Raw genomic sequence first — 13,843 nt, forward strand, 5'->3', positions numbered from 1 at the left:
TGGCAGGCAATTCTTTGAAGTCTATTCTGATCTATATCTGATGAGGTCACACAATACAAAATGAGTCACACTCAGCCTCCGCGGGCTTATATTTGTAAATTTCCTGTTCCTCATTTTCTTTACCACTGACTGTGTTTCTCAAGTGCAAACTCACACTGTCTATAGAAATATAAGTACAGGATGTGACTAACCCTTGGTAACACATAAAAACATACAGGGTTTGACCTTCATTGTTCTCGTCTTTCCTCTCCTTTTAAAAAATTAAATGGTCCCAACATATTTTTTTGTAAATATGACATCTATGAACACTGTTGGACTTTTGAATGCGGCCAGTGAGTTACCGTAACTGCCCTTTACAGTAACTTAACTGTAAATGTGCTTTACAGTATGATGCAGCTTTTCTTTGCAGCATAATAAGCATACTGCAACTTGGTTATACAGTATGATTATTGTAAAATTATTTTTACTGTAATTAAGGAAAAGAATGATCCTTTTCTGTTTCCTCCATGATTTCCATTCAACTATTTACACTGCTGGAAAGTATTTCACACCGGACACACTTAAAAAATGATGCTATGCCAGTGACACATTTCCTTTAATTGTTAGAAGTCTCTTCTTTGACTACAGCAGCACGACTGCTGTTGTGTGAGCAGTAGAATACTGCAAATTCCCAATTCATGTAAGTCGCTGTAAAATACATGAAACATCATAAACAATACCCAGAATGCAATGCATATTACAGTAGTGAAGTGTAAAAATAAAATATGGTAGTTTATTGGGCATTTTGCAGTAAAAGTAACTCTAGAAATTACAGCCAAGTCTAACAGTGTGTGTTTTGTTGGAATTACTGTTGTATGTGTCTTTATGTGAGAAAGTGTTTCTTATACAAGATTATTGTGAACAAGGAGATAAAAACTGTAACTGATTAATAATATTGCTTTTCATATGCTGGGTTTTTCTATTATGTTTTGTTGTCACTTCTCTGTTTTTATATGCTTTATTTCACAATCTTTACACATTTGTAACTGTGTGCTATCTTTGCCAGGTCTTCCTTGAAAAAGAGATTTTAATCTCAAGGGACTTCCTGGTTAGATAAAGGTTAAATTAAATTGAAAAACAAACAAACAAAAGAAGCAAAGATTGTTCAAAACCAAAAAAAGGAAGAAGAAGATTTTATTAAATAAAGACAGAAAATTGCCAATAAATGTATCCTGTGTCGGCTTTTTCCTGTATAGAACACCATCTGTTTGCAGGTGCTTGAGGCCTGTAACACTTCCAACTAAGAGCCCCTGATACATTATCTTCAGCATCTCTCATCGCTTTACTACAGGTTTTGTGGGGGAAACACAAGACTTGTATCAAATAGAGAAAATCAAACACTGCAGGTTGCAGCTGGCCTCAACCACAAATATCCCGGGTTTCCCTGGGTTGGGTAATACCTGAGTAACACACAGTCCTTTTAGTAAAACACCTGAGTGGGGCTTAAAGTAGACATTTATCAGACCAGCCTACAGGAGCGATTAAATGAGTTGATTAATGTGTGCTGTTCAGCTGTGTCATGCTTCCTGACTTGGCATTATGCATGTTTAGCTCATTCCTTAACAGCCTCCGGTCCACACAGCCTTGCTGAAAGGTGTCATATCTGGCTATTGTCACGTCAAAGAGGAGGAAATATGAGTAACACAGGCGTCAGAGATTTTTAGTCTAGAAATCCCCAAAATCCATAACAATACCTATTGTTTTAGGGGAAGTTGTGTTACATTATGAGTGTAAGATGTGTTAAGTGTGTGGTCTTTGATGGCAGCTGCTCTGTTATCCAAACCAGATGTTGGAATTCAGACGCGTAAACTCACTCATTTGGTAAAATGCATAGCTCTGTCAAGTTTCAGGAAGATGCACTTTTAAGTGGTTTGACTCTTGAATAATAATGCATCTCGTATGTGATGACAGGCAGATGAATCAAGCGGATGTATCACAGTAAACACATCCAGTGGTTTATTTATTTTTTTATTTATTCAAATCTGTACGTCTTCAGATTTTGAGGTCTAAGTGACGTTTAACCACCTTCGGGTGATGAGCAACTTTCTTCTTACTTTTTTTAAGAATAGCGATAATTTAATTGTAACACCTCTCTTCATGAGGTCACAAGTGACAGCAATTAACATAAAAATACCTAGTACGGGTCAAAACATTTGAAAAACAACAAAGTCATACTGTGAAAATATATTAAATGAGAGGAAATACACACTGAAGTACATTAAAAAGATCATCTAATAAAACATTTAAAAAAAATAAAAGCAGGCTTTCAGAGAATGTCATTAAAGGGACCTATTATGATTTTTAATATTTATGGTTAGGTCTCTTTACCAAGAGAAGCTCCTCGCTCCCATAAAAAACGCTGCTCCTGAAACGCCTCGTCAGTAGTCCCGCATTTAATTCCGTTACTTTGTGACATCATACTACTTCACCAAAATAGCGGTATTTTCACTCAGGGACCATGCTGTATATGTAAAAATATAATGTATATGTATATCACCATGTATTTACGGAAGCCCTAAAGGGCCATGCATTCAGATATTTTATTTCCTCCGTTTTCCCGTGATAACGAGTTAATTTCATTTGTTTTCTCGAGATCTCAAGTTATTATCTCAAAATAACAACTGCCGTTTTCCCGAGAAAATGGGATAATTATCTCGAGATAACAAAACTTTGTTTTCCCGAGATAACGATATAATTAATTCGAGATCTTGAGAAAACAAAAAGATAGTGTAGTATATTAAATCATTGCAGGAAACATCGTTCAGTGTAGCGATGTCAGAGGAGCAGGAGCGTATCGATCACCGCGTCACATATCTTTTCAATCAAGGCCTGACACAGGCTGAAATAGCATTATGCCTTGCTATTACAGATAATATACACATTAGTGTGCATAATCTAAAAAGACGGTTAGCAAGGCTTCAGCTATATCGGCAGCGCAATCTAAGTGAGCCTGATGTCGTCGTTAACTACATAGCTGACCAGCTACAAGGTCACAGGCATCTCCATAATCTCAGGCCTATCATATCACAGTCATTATCTCGAGATCTCAAATTAATTATATCGTTATCACGGGAAAACAAAGTTTCGTTATCTCGAGATCTCGAGATAATTATCCCGTTATCTCGGGAAAACAAAGTTTCGTTATCTCGAGATCTCGAGATAATTATCCCGTTATCTCGGGAAAACAAAGTTTCATTATCTCGAGATCTCGAGATAATTATCCCGTTATCTCGGGAAAACAAAGTTTCGTTATCTCGAGATCTCAAGATAATTATCCCGTTATCTCGGGAAAACAAAGTTTCGTTATCTCGAGATCTCGAGATAATTATCCCGTTATCTCGGGAAAACGGCAGTTGTTATTTCGAGATAATAACTCGAGATCTCAAGAAAACAAATTAAATTAACTCCTTATCACGGGAAAATGGAGGAAATAAAATGTATGAACGCATGGCCCTTTAGGGCTTCCGTATTTATTCACATACAAACATGTTTTATCTAATTTCGCAGCTTTTTGAGGGGAAATTCAAGAGAACAGGAGGGATTAGGAGATGGATGCCATCAAGACCGCTTGTGTGCAGAGAAAAATACACTTCAGTTGTAAATTAAAAAATGATATTAAAGCTGCAGTAAATAATATATTTTTATTAAAATAAGTGTGAAATAGCTCTATATTCCAACAGTAAACACTGTTACAACGTGTCTGGTCAGTAACCCATGTCTCTCCACTCACCGCTCATGCAGTGAAAGAGAAAATACATGTTCTGGTGTCCCTGCCCACTTTATCCTATCAGGATAGATAATTCAATACAGTCTTGTCCTGTCCTGTCTGTTTGCATTCATGTGCTGACGAAGAGAGAAGGGAGGGGATCGCTAACTGCAAAACTGTCAGGAAGTGAGCTAAAACAACGACAACACTTACAGCAACTTTAAGCCTTAAACAAAGTAGTACATTTTCTTCTGAGCAATTAAATTATAATTATAATGATAAACTTAATTTATAGAACACTTATTAAAACAAAGTACAAAGTGCGCCACATAGATAAAATGAAATAAAAATACCAAAATGAATAATAAAAACAAGAAGAGCTAAATTAAAATTAACAAAAAATTAAAAACTATTTTTAAAAATAAATCAGGATATACTTTCTGATAAGGATGTGTTTGTTTTTTTTTTTTTTTTTAGAAAACACTGACTCAAGCAGCTTTTTTCCTCAGGGAGGTCATTCAAGAGCCTCAGGGACCAGATAACAAAAGCTCTGATCTCTTTAGTTTTCATGAAGCAACTGAAGACCACTGCACCAGGATCTCAAACTATACACAAAGATTCATGAGGTCTGAAGTATAACCACGTATAACCAGGTCATAAAGAGCCTTTTTTAGAATTTCTTCTGAATCTCAAACCTGTCATTCTACTATATGACGTGATCTTCTTCACGGACAGCTGCAGTGGTTTTCTTTGTATGCATGACCAATTTTGGACATCATTATTTTAGTTACATGTGGTTAAAGGGGAGTGTTCAGTGTGAATGTGTCACAGGACATGACAAATATTCTTTGGTGAAAACTTGCGCTGATCAGCATTTGAGTAGCAGTGATGTTTTCATATCTCATTTTAAACCCCTCCCACTATCAGCCTGTGTGTTTTTAAATGGGAGGGAAGGAGGCGAGGATCAGCACTGCAGCACCAGAAGACTAACAGTCAGGAGTCAGGAGCCAGGAGCCACAACTCAGGTGCATATCAGAGGATACAGAGAGAAAATAATAGTTACCTCAGCTGGAAGAGTTAACAAAAGAGCTTCAACAGGATTGCAAGTTTGGACAGAAAGGTAAACATAGCTCTAAAGCTTCCTTAAGTGTGACATTCAGCTAAATATAAGTTGTTGTAGTTTACTTTATGAATGCTTTATGAGGTCAATTTTATCAACATAGTCTAACATCACAAAGCAAACAGTATCCCTTGAGTCAGAAACAACAACATGGAAGAAACCTCATCAGAAGTAGAGCTTCAACCACGCAACCGTGTTTCTTTCTCATTATCAAGTTGATACTGTGTCCCAGAAATATCTAGAAATAAATGTATATTGCACTCACTGTACAGATAGAGATGGTGTTTACAGTACAGAGCACACATTGTGAGCATGCTCTATCTGTTGCTCTCACATTACAACCTCTGCAGTACGGATGAACACATGCAATCAACAGCGATGCAACACCGTGTGAACTGAACATGAGCACAGAAACCACGTGTCAATAATCGCACTTGTTTCTGTCCTGCCACGGCTTAAAGATAAACTCCATAAAAGGGCACATGAGCTTTAAATCCTGTTTTATTTTTGTTCCATTTCTGTAATTTTGCTTCTCTTTTCAGACTGTCTCCAGACTAAAATATTCCCAGTGAGGAGAAGCAAAACCAGAAGTGAATATGAACCTGTTAGTCATCGTCGCCATCCTTGCAGCATTCAGTGTTGACATGGTAAGCAACAATAAGAGGAAGTACCTTTATGTGTAATGTTTATACCAAGGGGATTTTGTCCAAACCGTGTTTGTCTGCGCTCTTCTTCAGGCTTTTTCACGAAGATCATTTAAAAAGGGACTGTCACCAAAACCACGGGGCACCGTTAAGCGTAAGTCAACTGTAAAGGCAACACATATTATTAATATTCTGCATTTGCTGCATCTGGTGACTTTAAATGTTCTCGTCCTTCTTTCTCCATGTGATCTTCAGAGATGTGTCTGTCCGGGGATGGGAGCACTTACAGAGGATATGTTTCCGAGACGGCAAACGGTCGCAGCTGTCTCAGATGGACCAGGTTCACTTACCCTTGGGGACCTTCACAGGGACTAGGCGACCATAATTACTGCAGGTATACTTTCAGTCACCAATGTCACACCTGGATGTGTTCAGGAGAGGTATCATTTGTCTAATATAAATGCTCTTGAATGCTAGGAATCCTGACCAGAGTTTGATGCCATGGTGTCAGGTCCGAAGAGGAAGGAGGATTGTGAGGGAATTCTGCGATGTTCCCAGATGTAAGGCTGAGATTGGGTGTTTGAAATCAGTGAAATCAGATATGTTTTATTTGTATTTTTCTAATGATCTCTGTTTGCTGCTCCCTCACAGGTTCTCCACCAAGAGTAAAACCTCCTCCTGCTATGGATACAGGTAGTTTTGCTGTTTAAATACACTTTTTTCTCATTTTGTGGTTCCCTTCATCGGCGCTCACTGACTGATCCTGTGTGTCCCTGCAGAGCTGACATGTGGCGAGAGGTCTGAGATGAGGACGTATAAAGTCGTGGGTGGCTCTTTCACACCCATAGAGTCGCACCCATGGGTTGCTGCTATCTTTCAAAAAGAAAGGTTCCTCTGCGGTGGCACTCTCATCTCGCCGTGCTGGGTTGTCACGGCTGCACACTGCTTTGATGATGGGTGAGACAAAACACCAAACACCATCATTTCCTCCACTGCAATTCTCATACTGTAATGGCAGTATGACTCATATGTGGGTGTAAAATGGTTACACCCTTTTTTTGTCCAGTAGTGAGACCAACCTCCACGATATGTCTGTATACCTGGGGAAGAAGGCCATCAATGAGACGGATGCTGACAAGGAGCAGAAATTCACGGTGGAAAAACTGATCATCCACCACAAATACAACGAGACAACATACGACAATGACATAGGTGCGCACAGTTGCACTGTGTGTGTGTGTGTGTATGAATGAGAGAGATAAAGAGCTGTGTGGGTGCTTTGTGTGCAGGACTCATGGTTGTGTTTTGCTTGAAATTTCAGCCCTGTTGAAGATCAAAAGCAGAAGTGGAGGATGTGCAGCGAAGTCAGCGTCTGCACGGACCGCGTGTCTCCCTCCGCCTCACACTCGGCTTCCTGCAGGAATTCAGTGCAGCATCGCAGGATATGGGATGGAGAAATCCAGTATGTACTGCAGAACTTCCATAAATTCATGACTGATGTCTGTTTGTTGTTTCACTGACTCTTCTAACGGACGCTGTGGTTTCTTCAGTGGCGTGGCATTACTCGCAGTACCTTAAAGAGACCCAGGTGAAGCTGATCTCCGAGGCTGACTGTAAAAGAGAATTATACTATGGAGATAAAATCACTGAGAACATGATCTGTGCTGGGAGCCCTGACTGGAGCACCGATGCATGCAAGGTGAGCAACGTACCCAGTGTATGAATATGTGTTTACATGTTCAAAGAGATCAGAGTGCAAAACTGAAAGCCTCTTCCTTGCATATAGTGAATGTCTATAGTCCGGCTTTAAAGGGTAACTCCACCAATTTTAAGTGTGTCTTTGGGAGTACTGCTGCATATGTGAAACAAATAGTATAAAAGCCTTTTGTGGCTCCAGAGGAAGCTGCATGTAATCTGATAAATTGCATCCAGTGATATCACTCAGTGGCTAAGTTGCATTGTGGGTAATGTAGGCACCAGGTTTCAAAAAGAAGAAGAACACATGGATAAAAAGGATAAAAAGGCGATATCTCAGGTTCTGCTGTATTGATTTTGATAATTTGTTTTTAAACTGTCCATAATGAGTCCAACAGTTTTATAAGACTGCAATCCTAGACCAGTGGATTATTTTCAGAACATGGTGCCTACATTACCCAATTTAGCCACTGAGTGACATCACTGAAGGCAATTAGTCACATTACATGCAGCTTCCCCTGGAGCCACAAAATGTTGCATTGCTCTTTTCTCCACATATGCAGTAATATTGCCTAAAAACTGTAGATGGACTTTATTGTGTAAAATGTGTTGGGTTACCTTTTAAATGTCTGCACAAAAGCATTAGTGCATAAAAGTGCTGCATAAACACAAATTAGGGGAAGTTGTGATCCATTCGACAGATATGCAACATGTTCCAAGGAGGTCAAGACATATAGTTCAATTATATGTGCTTGTTCCAACAATTTTTAGACCAGTGAATAAAATAATAAACTATCAATATTTAAGAATATAATACTAAAATATATTGGAACCTTTCTTTATGCTCTGATCACTGACTGACTGCTGTGTCCTCCCCTCTCAGGGTGACTCTGGAGGTCCGTTGGTGTGTGAGGTGTCAGGTCGGATGTTTCTGTTCGGGGTGGTGAGCTGGGGTGACGGCTGTGCTAAGGAGAACAAACCAGGTGTTTACACACAGGTCACCAACTACAACAAGTGGATCGCAGCAAAAACAGGCCTCCCCAAGTACACGCAAGGATTAATGTATCCTCTGAAGTGAGGCTGTGGCGGAAAGTCACCTGCTGGGCATTTCATTAGTAGCAGCTTTGTAGCCTCTGTGTGTATTTAAGCTTGTTGTGAATGTTTATTTAATTATCTTTTATAGATTGTTTTTGTAAATAGTGTTTATACTTTTTTATGACGCACACTTTTAACAAGGATGGATTTTTAATAAGCGCTGTCAAAGATTTTATTTATCTTATTTAATTTAATAAGCATTTTCTCTTGTACAAGGCTGGCCCTGCTGTTATGTATTTTTTTTAAATATTGAATAAAATATTTGTATTACATATTCACTGTGCACGTTCATCTTTCAACTCCAGATGTTTGTCTCTCTCTGTCATGTACATGCTGTTCTTGCATGTGTTCCTAGGTCAGACACTGAGGGGCACTGTTGTGTAAAAATTTCACACAATTGCTCAGAAGCTTCAAACTTACTAAGAATCACAAAGTGTTTAGAAACAATGGTGGCATACAAACTGAAGACAATTGTGGGTTGTAGCTGTTTTGGAAGTTTAATCCACACATTTAGAGACAGTGAATAAATCACATTTGTTGCAGTTTGGGGACTTTTCATGAGAAACTATAAATACTGATTACAGAATTGATGGTGTGATTTGAAACGTATATATTGAAATGTTACCTTTTTTGGTCACTCAAAAGCTTTTAGTTCAATCATCTCTACACATTTTATGAATTATCACTCTTAATATATATCGGATGTGCCGCCCTGCAGCAGATTTATCTTCAACATCAACATGATAAGAAAAGGAAGTTGATCTGAGACAGCTGATGATTGTTGTTGTAAATGACACATATGAAAGCCATCTGGCTTTTTTTTCTTGCCTGACTTGACATCCAGCCCACAGTTTATTTGCATTTTATGGGCACAACAACTGCTGCAAGTAATTCTCACCATTGTTTAAAACCTCCAGAGTGAAGCCCCTCTTCAAACAAAAAGATGTTGGTGGAGAGAAATCTTGTCATTTTAATGTCCTTTCTCATATGCCAAGAAGGTAAAAGGTCACCAGAGCAGCAGAATAAACAACTCTTTTCTGCGTCCTGCATTGTCAAAATATTTTCTTCTCTGATTGTAATCGACAGCATTGTTCATCAACTGAAGTGTTCAGGATTACAAATGGGTGTGGTATTCACAAAAACTATTTTAACATAACAAACTAAAAGCTAAAGCTGATCATTGAGAGAAAACCATACTGATAAAAATGTATTTTTCACTCTACAACACAGGGTTGTACAACAAAATGCAAGTTGGAGTCCCTCTATACTAAACAAGAAAAAAACATTTACATAGTAGAGTGCAGAGGATGAGTTAAACAGTCTCAGAGCCTGAGGAAGGAAACTACTTTGTAATCTGGTGCTACGGCAGCTGATACTTCTGTATCTTTTGCCAGACGGCAGCAGGGTGAACAGAATATGGCATGGGAAGGTGTTGTCTTTTAGTATCCTTTGGGCTCTGTGCAGACATCGCACCTCACCGATATCACTGATACTCTGTAGAGGGGTACCAAATGATGTTTTGGGTGGTTTTATTTCACCCACTGCAGAGCCTTCCTGTCCTGGGCCGTGCACGAACCATGCCAGTTTGTGATGTGTCCAGTCAGGGTGCTTTCTATTACTCCTCTGTAAAAGTTGACAAAACTTGGCACAAGAATTAAGCTGACATAAGTTCCCTTAGGAAGTGGAGCCTTTTCAGTGCTTTTTTCCCACCACAGTGGTGATGTGTGAAGACCACGATAGGTTCAAGGTTCAAGGTTCAAGAGTCTTTATTATCCCCTAGGGGCAATTTGTTTCACATCAAGTAGCAAACATGCAACAAACACATCCAAAAAAACATTCAACATAGGTCATTTAAAAGCCTGATCACTGCAGGGACAAATGAATCTCTCCATCTATTGGTCTTACATCTCGGAAGCAGGTATCTGCATCTTGAAGGAAGCAACCTGAACTCTCTGTGCAAGGGGTGATCTGGGTCTGCCAGGATCAGTCTGGCTTTGGTCACTGACCTCTCTTTGTGCAGCTCGGAGGAGCATTAAGGGCTGTGCCCGCAATTTTTCTGCACACCCTGACGATTCCCAAAATTTTATTCTTGTTTTTACATGTTAAAAGACCAAACCAACAGATGAAATTAAAAGTTAATAAAGACTCGATAAAACAAGCATAAAACATTCTCATAAAAGTAGGATCCACATTAAAACCACGGAGCTTTCGATAAAAGTACATCCGCTGATGAGCCTTCTTACAGAGTGAGTCAACGTGGGCTTCAAAGGTCAGCCTATCATCAAGTATGGTTCCCAAATATTTGTACTGGCTCACAAACTCCACATTTTCCCCAAAGATCACTGCAGGTGTGGTAACTGTACTGTTTTTTCTAAAATCGATGAACATTTCCTTCGTCTTCGAGACATTTATACTTAAAAAGGAGGACTCACACCAGTCAGTGAAGTCCCTGACCACTGGCCCGTGATCAGGGTCATCACTGCTGAGAAGAGGCAGGATGACTGAGTCGTCAGCAAACTTTAAAATATGACGCTGTGGATACTGGCTGCGACAGTCATTGGTATATAGAATAAATAAAAGGGGTGAAAGAACACAGCCCTGAGGAGAGCCGGTAGAGGAGAAGAGGACATCAGAAAAAACCCTGTTGACCCTTACCCGCTGAGACTGTTCAGTCCATCAACCATCCTATGAAGCCAGAGTCAATGCCATAAGGTTCTCTGTGATGTTGATTCCCAGGAACCTAAAACTGTTCACCTTCTCCACCTCAGCTCCACTGATGTAGACAGGGCTGTATGTCTTTGCCTCTTTTATTTTCTAAAATCAAGAATCAGCCCCTTGGTTTTGTTCACGTTGAACAGTAGATTGTTTTCTGTGCACCACTCTGCAAGATTGTTGATTTCCTCCTGATATGAAGTGTCACCATTGTTTATAATGCAGTCAGTGATAGTGGTGTTGTCTACTTACTTTACAATTGAGTTCTCCTGATGTCTGGGAGTGCAGTCATGGGAGTACAGCGTGGGAGTACAGGAAGGGGCTGAGCACACAGCCCTCTGGGGCTCTGGTGGTGAGGACTAAAGTAGAGTAGGTGTGACTGCCAATCCCAACTGTCTCGTGTCTGTTTGTGAGGAAGTCCAAAATCCAGTTGCACAGTGTTGTACTCAAGCCCACAGCGTTAAGTTTTCCAATCAGCTTCATGGGTGAGATTGAACTGATGCCTAGCTGAAATCAACAAACAGCACATTGATGTAGCTGTTCTTATTTTCAAGGTGTGTGACGACTGAGTGAAGGGCAGTGGATATGTCATCCTCTGTGGATCCGGGTTACACCCCGCCTTTCCGAAACCCCACTGTTCCGAAAATAGACTACCATTCTTCGTAATGGCGTGGTTTCCCATTTTTTCTAAAGACCCCGCTATTCCGAAAGGGCTATTGGGGAACCCCTGACCGTAACCCTAACCCTAACCCTATTGGGAAGTAATTGGAACTTGAAAGTCGGATTCGGAACAGCGGTGTTTCGGAGTGGAGGGGTTTCGCAATGAAAAGGCCGTCCCTGTGGATCCATTGGTTGTAAACACAAACAGTGGTTTAAAGTGGTTCATGATCAGGACACAATAGTAAGAATTTGATGTTAAGCAGGTATAACATAGTTTAATTTGTAAGCATGGAAACATTAGCGCTAAAGACAAAGTACAGCCGAATCAGAAGATCACCACGTATTAAAATTTTATCATGAACATGTCTGTGCCAAATTTGATGAAAATCGATTACACTGAGACACTTCACTCAAAACCACAAATGTCAACCTCATGGTGGGAGTAGAAGGAAAGTCATGAGATCCCCAAAGACATTAGGACTCATTATCTGGACACCATATATGTGTGAACACAATTTTGCATCAAACTATTGAATAGCATTGAAGTCTGGAACAAAGTGGTGGGCTGACAAACAGAATGAAATTGATTGGCCTATCCCTAGAGCCATGCCACTAGCATGGGATAAACATCCATAAGGTAATTAAAGTGGAAATAGACAACTTTTCAACGTTCCCCCCTCAGTTTTTCTCTGTTGACACCACTGTCGCAAAGACAAGGTTAGTAAACACGTCTACTGCTAACAGCCTGGCTACCTAGCCTAGCTAGCAAAAAACAACGGTAAGAACCTCAATTTGACCTCTTCCCTTTCGCCTTCTTTGCCTCCTCCATCAGTGGGTTATTTTTCTTTTGAAGTGCAGAGTGTCCACAGTTAGTCCAGTTGTCCCAATGTTACCTGGGGATAGCGACTGAGGAAAATAATGCCTCTTCCTGTTTTGCTTGCACAATTGCAGGCTTGTTTTCTTTGTGCCATAATGCAACCTTCATTTTTGTGGTAAAAAATGAGAGTGAGGTTTGTAAGGAACCAATCTGTATGCGGATGGTGTCATTTTTCAGTACGCTGTCATTACACTCTATGATCAGTATGCACCTCAGAATGATAAATAGAAGCAAAAAGTAGACCACTGCCAGTTTAATTTTGTCAGAATCATTGCTGTTTTACTGTATTGTCACAAAGAAAGACCTTTGTTGTGGCAAATTAGTATATATGGTTCTAATGTATACATGACTTAGGGTGTTCAAACGTCAGCTGTCTGCACACAGCCCCAGAATCAGCTATATTGAAGGTAGTGTATCCAGTTTTATTGTGGGACTCACTCGTAGTTCTACTAAACATGGTTCTGCTGCAGATCGTCACATCTTGTCGGACAACTTATGATTCCCAGGAGAGCCTCAGTGTGGAGTGTTTACATGTTCAGTTGTCTACTGACTCACACCTCTCTGTCTAATACCCCATAACTCCAACACCCACAGCACTCCCAAAAAAAGAAACATACCACAGGAACGCCAAGCACCACTGCTCCAACCACGACGAACAATCAATCAATGCAAACACATTTATAGCAGCAACACAAGAGAAATACAAGATAAACTGTGTTGTCATCTGGGTACACTTTGTTGCACTGAACAACCACAATCCAACTGCTCATCGCATCATTATGGAGAGCACACTTCAGACCTCTCCAAGCAACCTGCTACAATGCTTTCTATCAAAGTCTGTTTGGACAAGTCCACATATACAGATAGTTCACAGCGGCGCTATACGGGAGCCAATCAGAGTCCGTCCCATTCCCCTGCCATTATTCACAGGGACCAGTTTACTTTACTGCTCATCTACTCTGCCTCAATCCATATATGGATCTGAGATGCTGCGAGTATGAGTCTTACTCCTGTGTAAGGACAATTCCTGAGAGGAGAGGAGAGGAGAGGAGAGGAGAGAAGGAGAGGAGAGCCAGGTGGACCAGAGTGTCCAGTCTCTCTGGTTTGGATTGCAGCCACTTGTCTATACCCAAGCACTCATGGAGGGGTGAGGGAGGCTCTCTTGGCTGCAGGTCTCAGGGGTATAAATACTGCTGTTTTTGCTGCTGGGGTCTCCGGTTTCCCCAACACAGAATCATATCTGAGGAGCAGGGACAACCCTACCAGCAACCACACACACACACACACACACACAC

General features: G+C 40.3%; 1 protein-coding gene across 2 annotated transcripts; it reads left to right on the top strand.

Moving 5' to 3' along the window:
* Positions 1 to 4,714: 4,714 nt before the first annotated feature.
* LOC141009445 (urokinase-type plasminogen activator-like) lies at positions 4,715 to 8,571 on the top strand. 2 transcript variants are annotated; one of them, XM_073482077.1, is made up of 11 exons: positions 4,715 to 4,865; positions 5,408 to 5,512; positions 5,603 to 5,663; positions 5,765 to 5,903; positions 5,987 to 6,069; positions 6,161 to 6,202; positions 6,289 to 6,466; positions 6,576 to 6,721; positions 6,831 to 6,971; positions 7,060 to 7,208; positions 8,088 to 8,571. In XM_073482077.1, the coding sequence occupies exons 2-11, from the start codon at positions 5,462 to 5,464 to the stop codon at positions 8,280 to 8,282; spliced, it is 1,185 nt and encodes a 394-aa protein (XP_073338178.1). In that variant the 5' UTR covers positions 4,715 to 4,865; positions 5,408 to 5,461; the 3' UTR covers positions 8,283 to 8,571. The 2 variants fall into 2 exon arrangements, with proteins under 2 accessions (XP_073338178.1, XP_073338179.1); XM_073482078.1 differs by having other exon boundaries at positions 4,780 to 4,865; positions 6,579 to 6,721.
* Positions 8,572 to 13,843: the final 5,272 nt, after the last annotated feature.

Source organism: Pagrus major, chromosome 15 (assembly GCF_040436345.1).
Source record: "Pagrus major chromosome 15, Pma_NU_1.0".
NCBI lineage: Eukaryota > Metazoa > Chordata > Actinopteri > Spariformes > Sparidae > Pagrus > Pagrus major.

Bases quoted from the DNA above. Each gene is read 5' to 3' on its own strand.
- LOC141009445 (XM_073482077.1), top strand. From the start codon at position 5,462: ATGAACCTGTTAGTCATCGTCGCCATCCTTGCAGCATTCAGTGTTGAC. The intron at 5,513-5,602 runs GTAAGCAACAAT...GCTCTTCTTCAG, and splicing joins CAGCATTCAGTGTTGACATG to GCTTTTTCACGAAGATCATT. The intron at 6,722-6,830 runs GTGCGCACAGTT...TTGAAATTTCAG, and splicing joins AACATACGACAATGACATAG to CCCTGTTGAAGATCAAAAGC.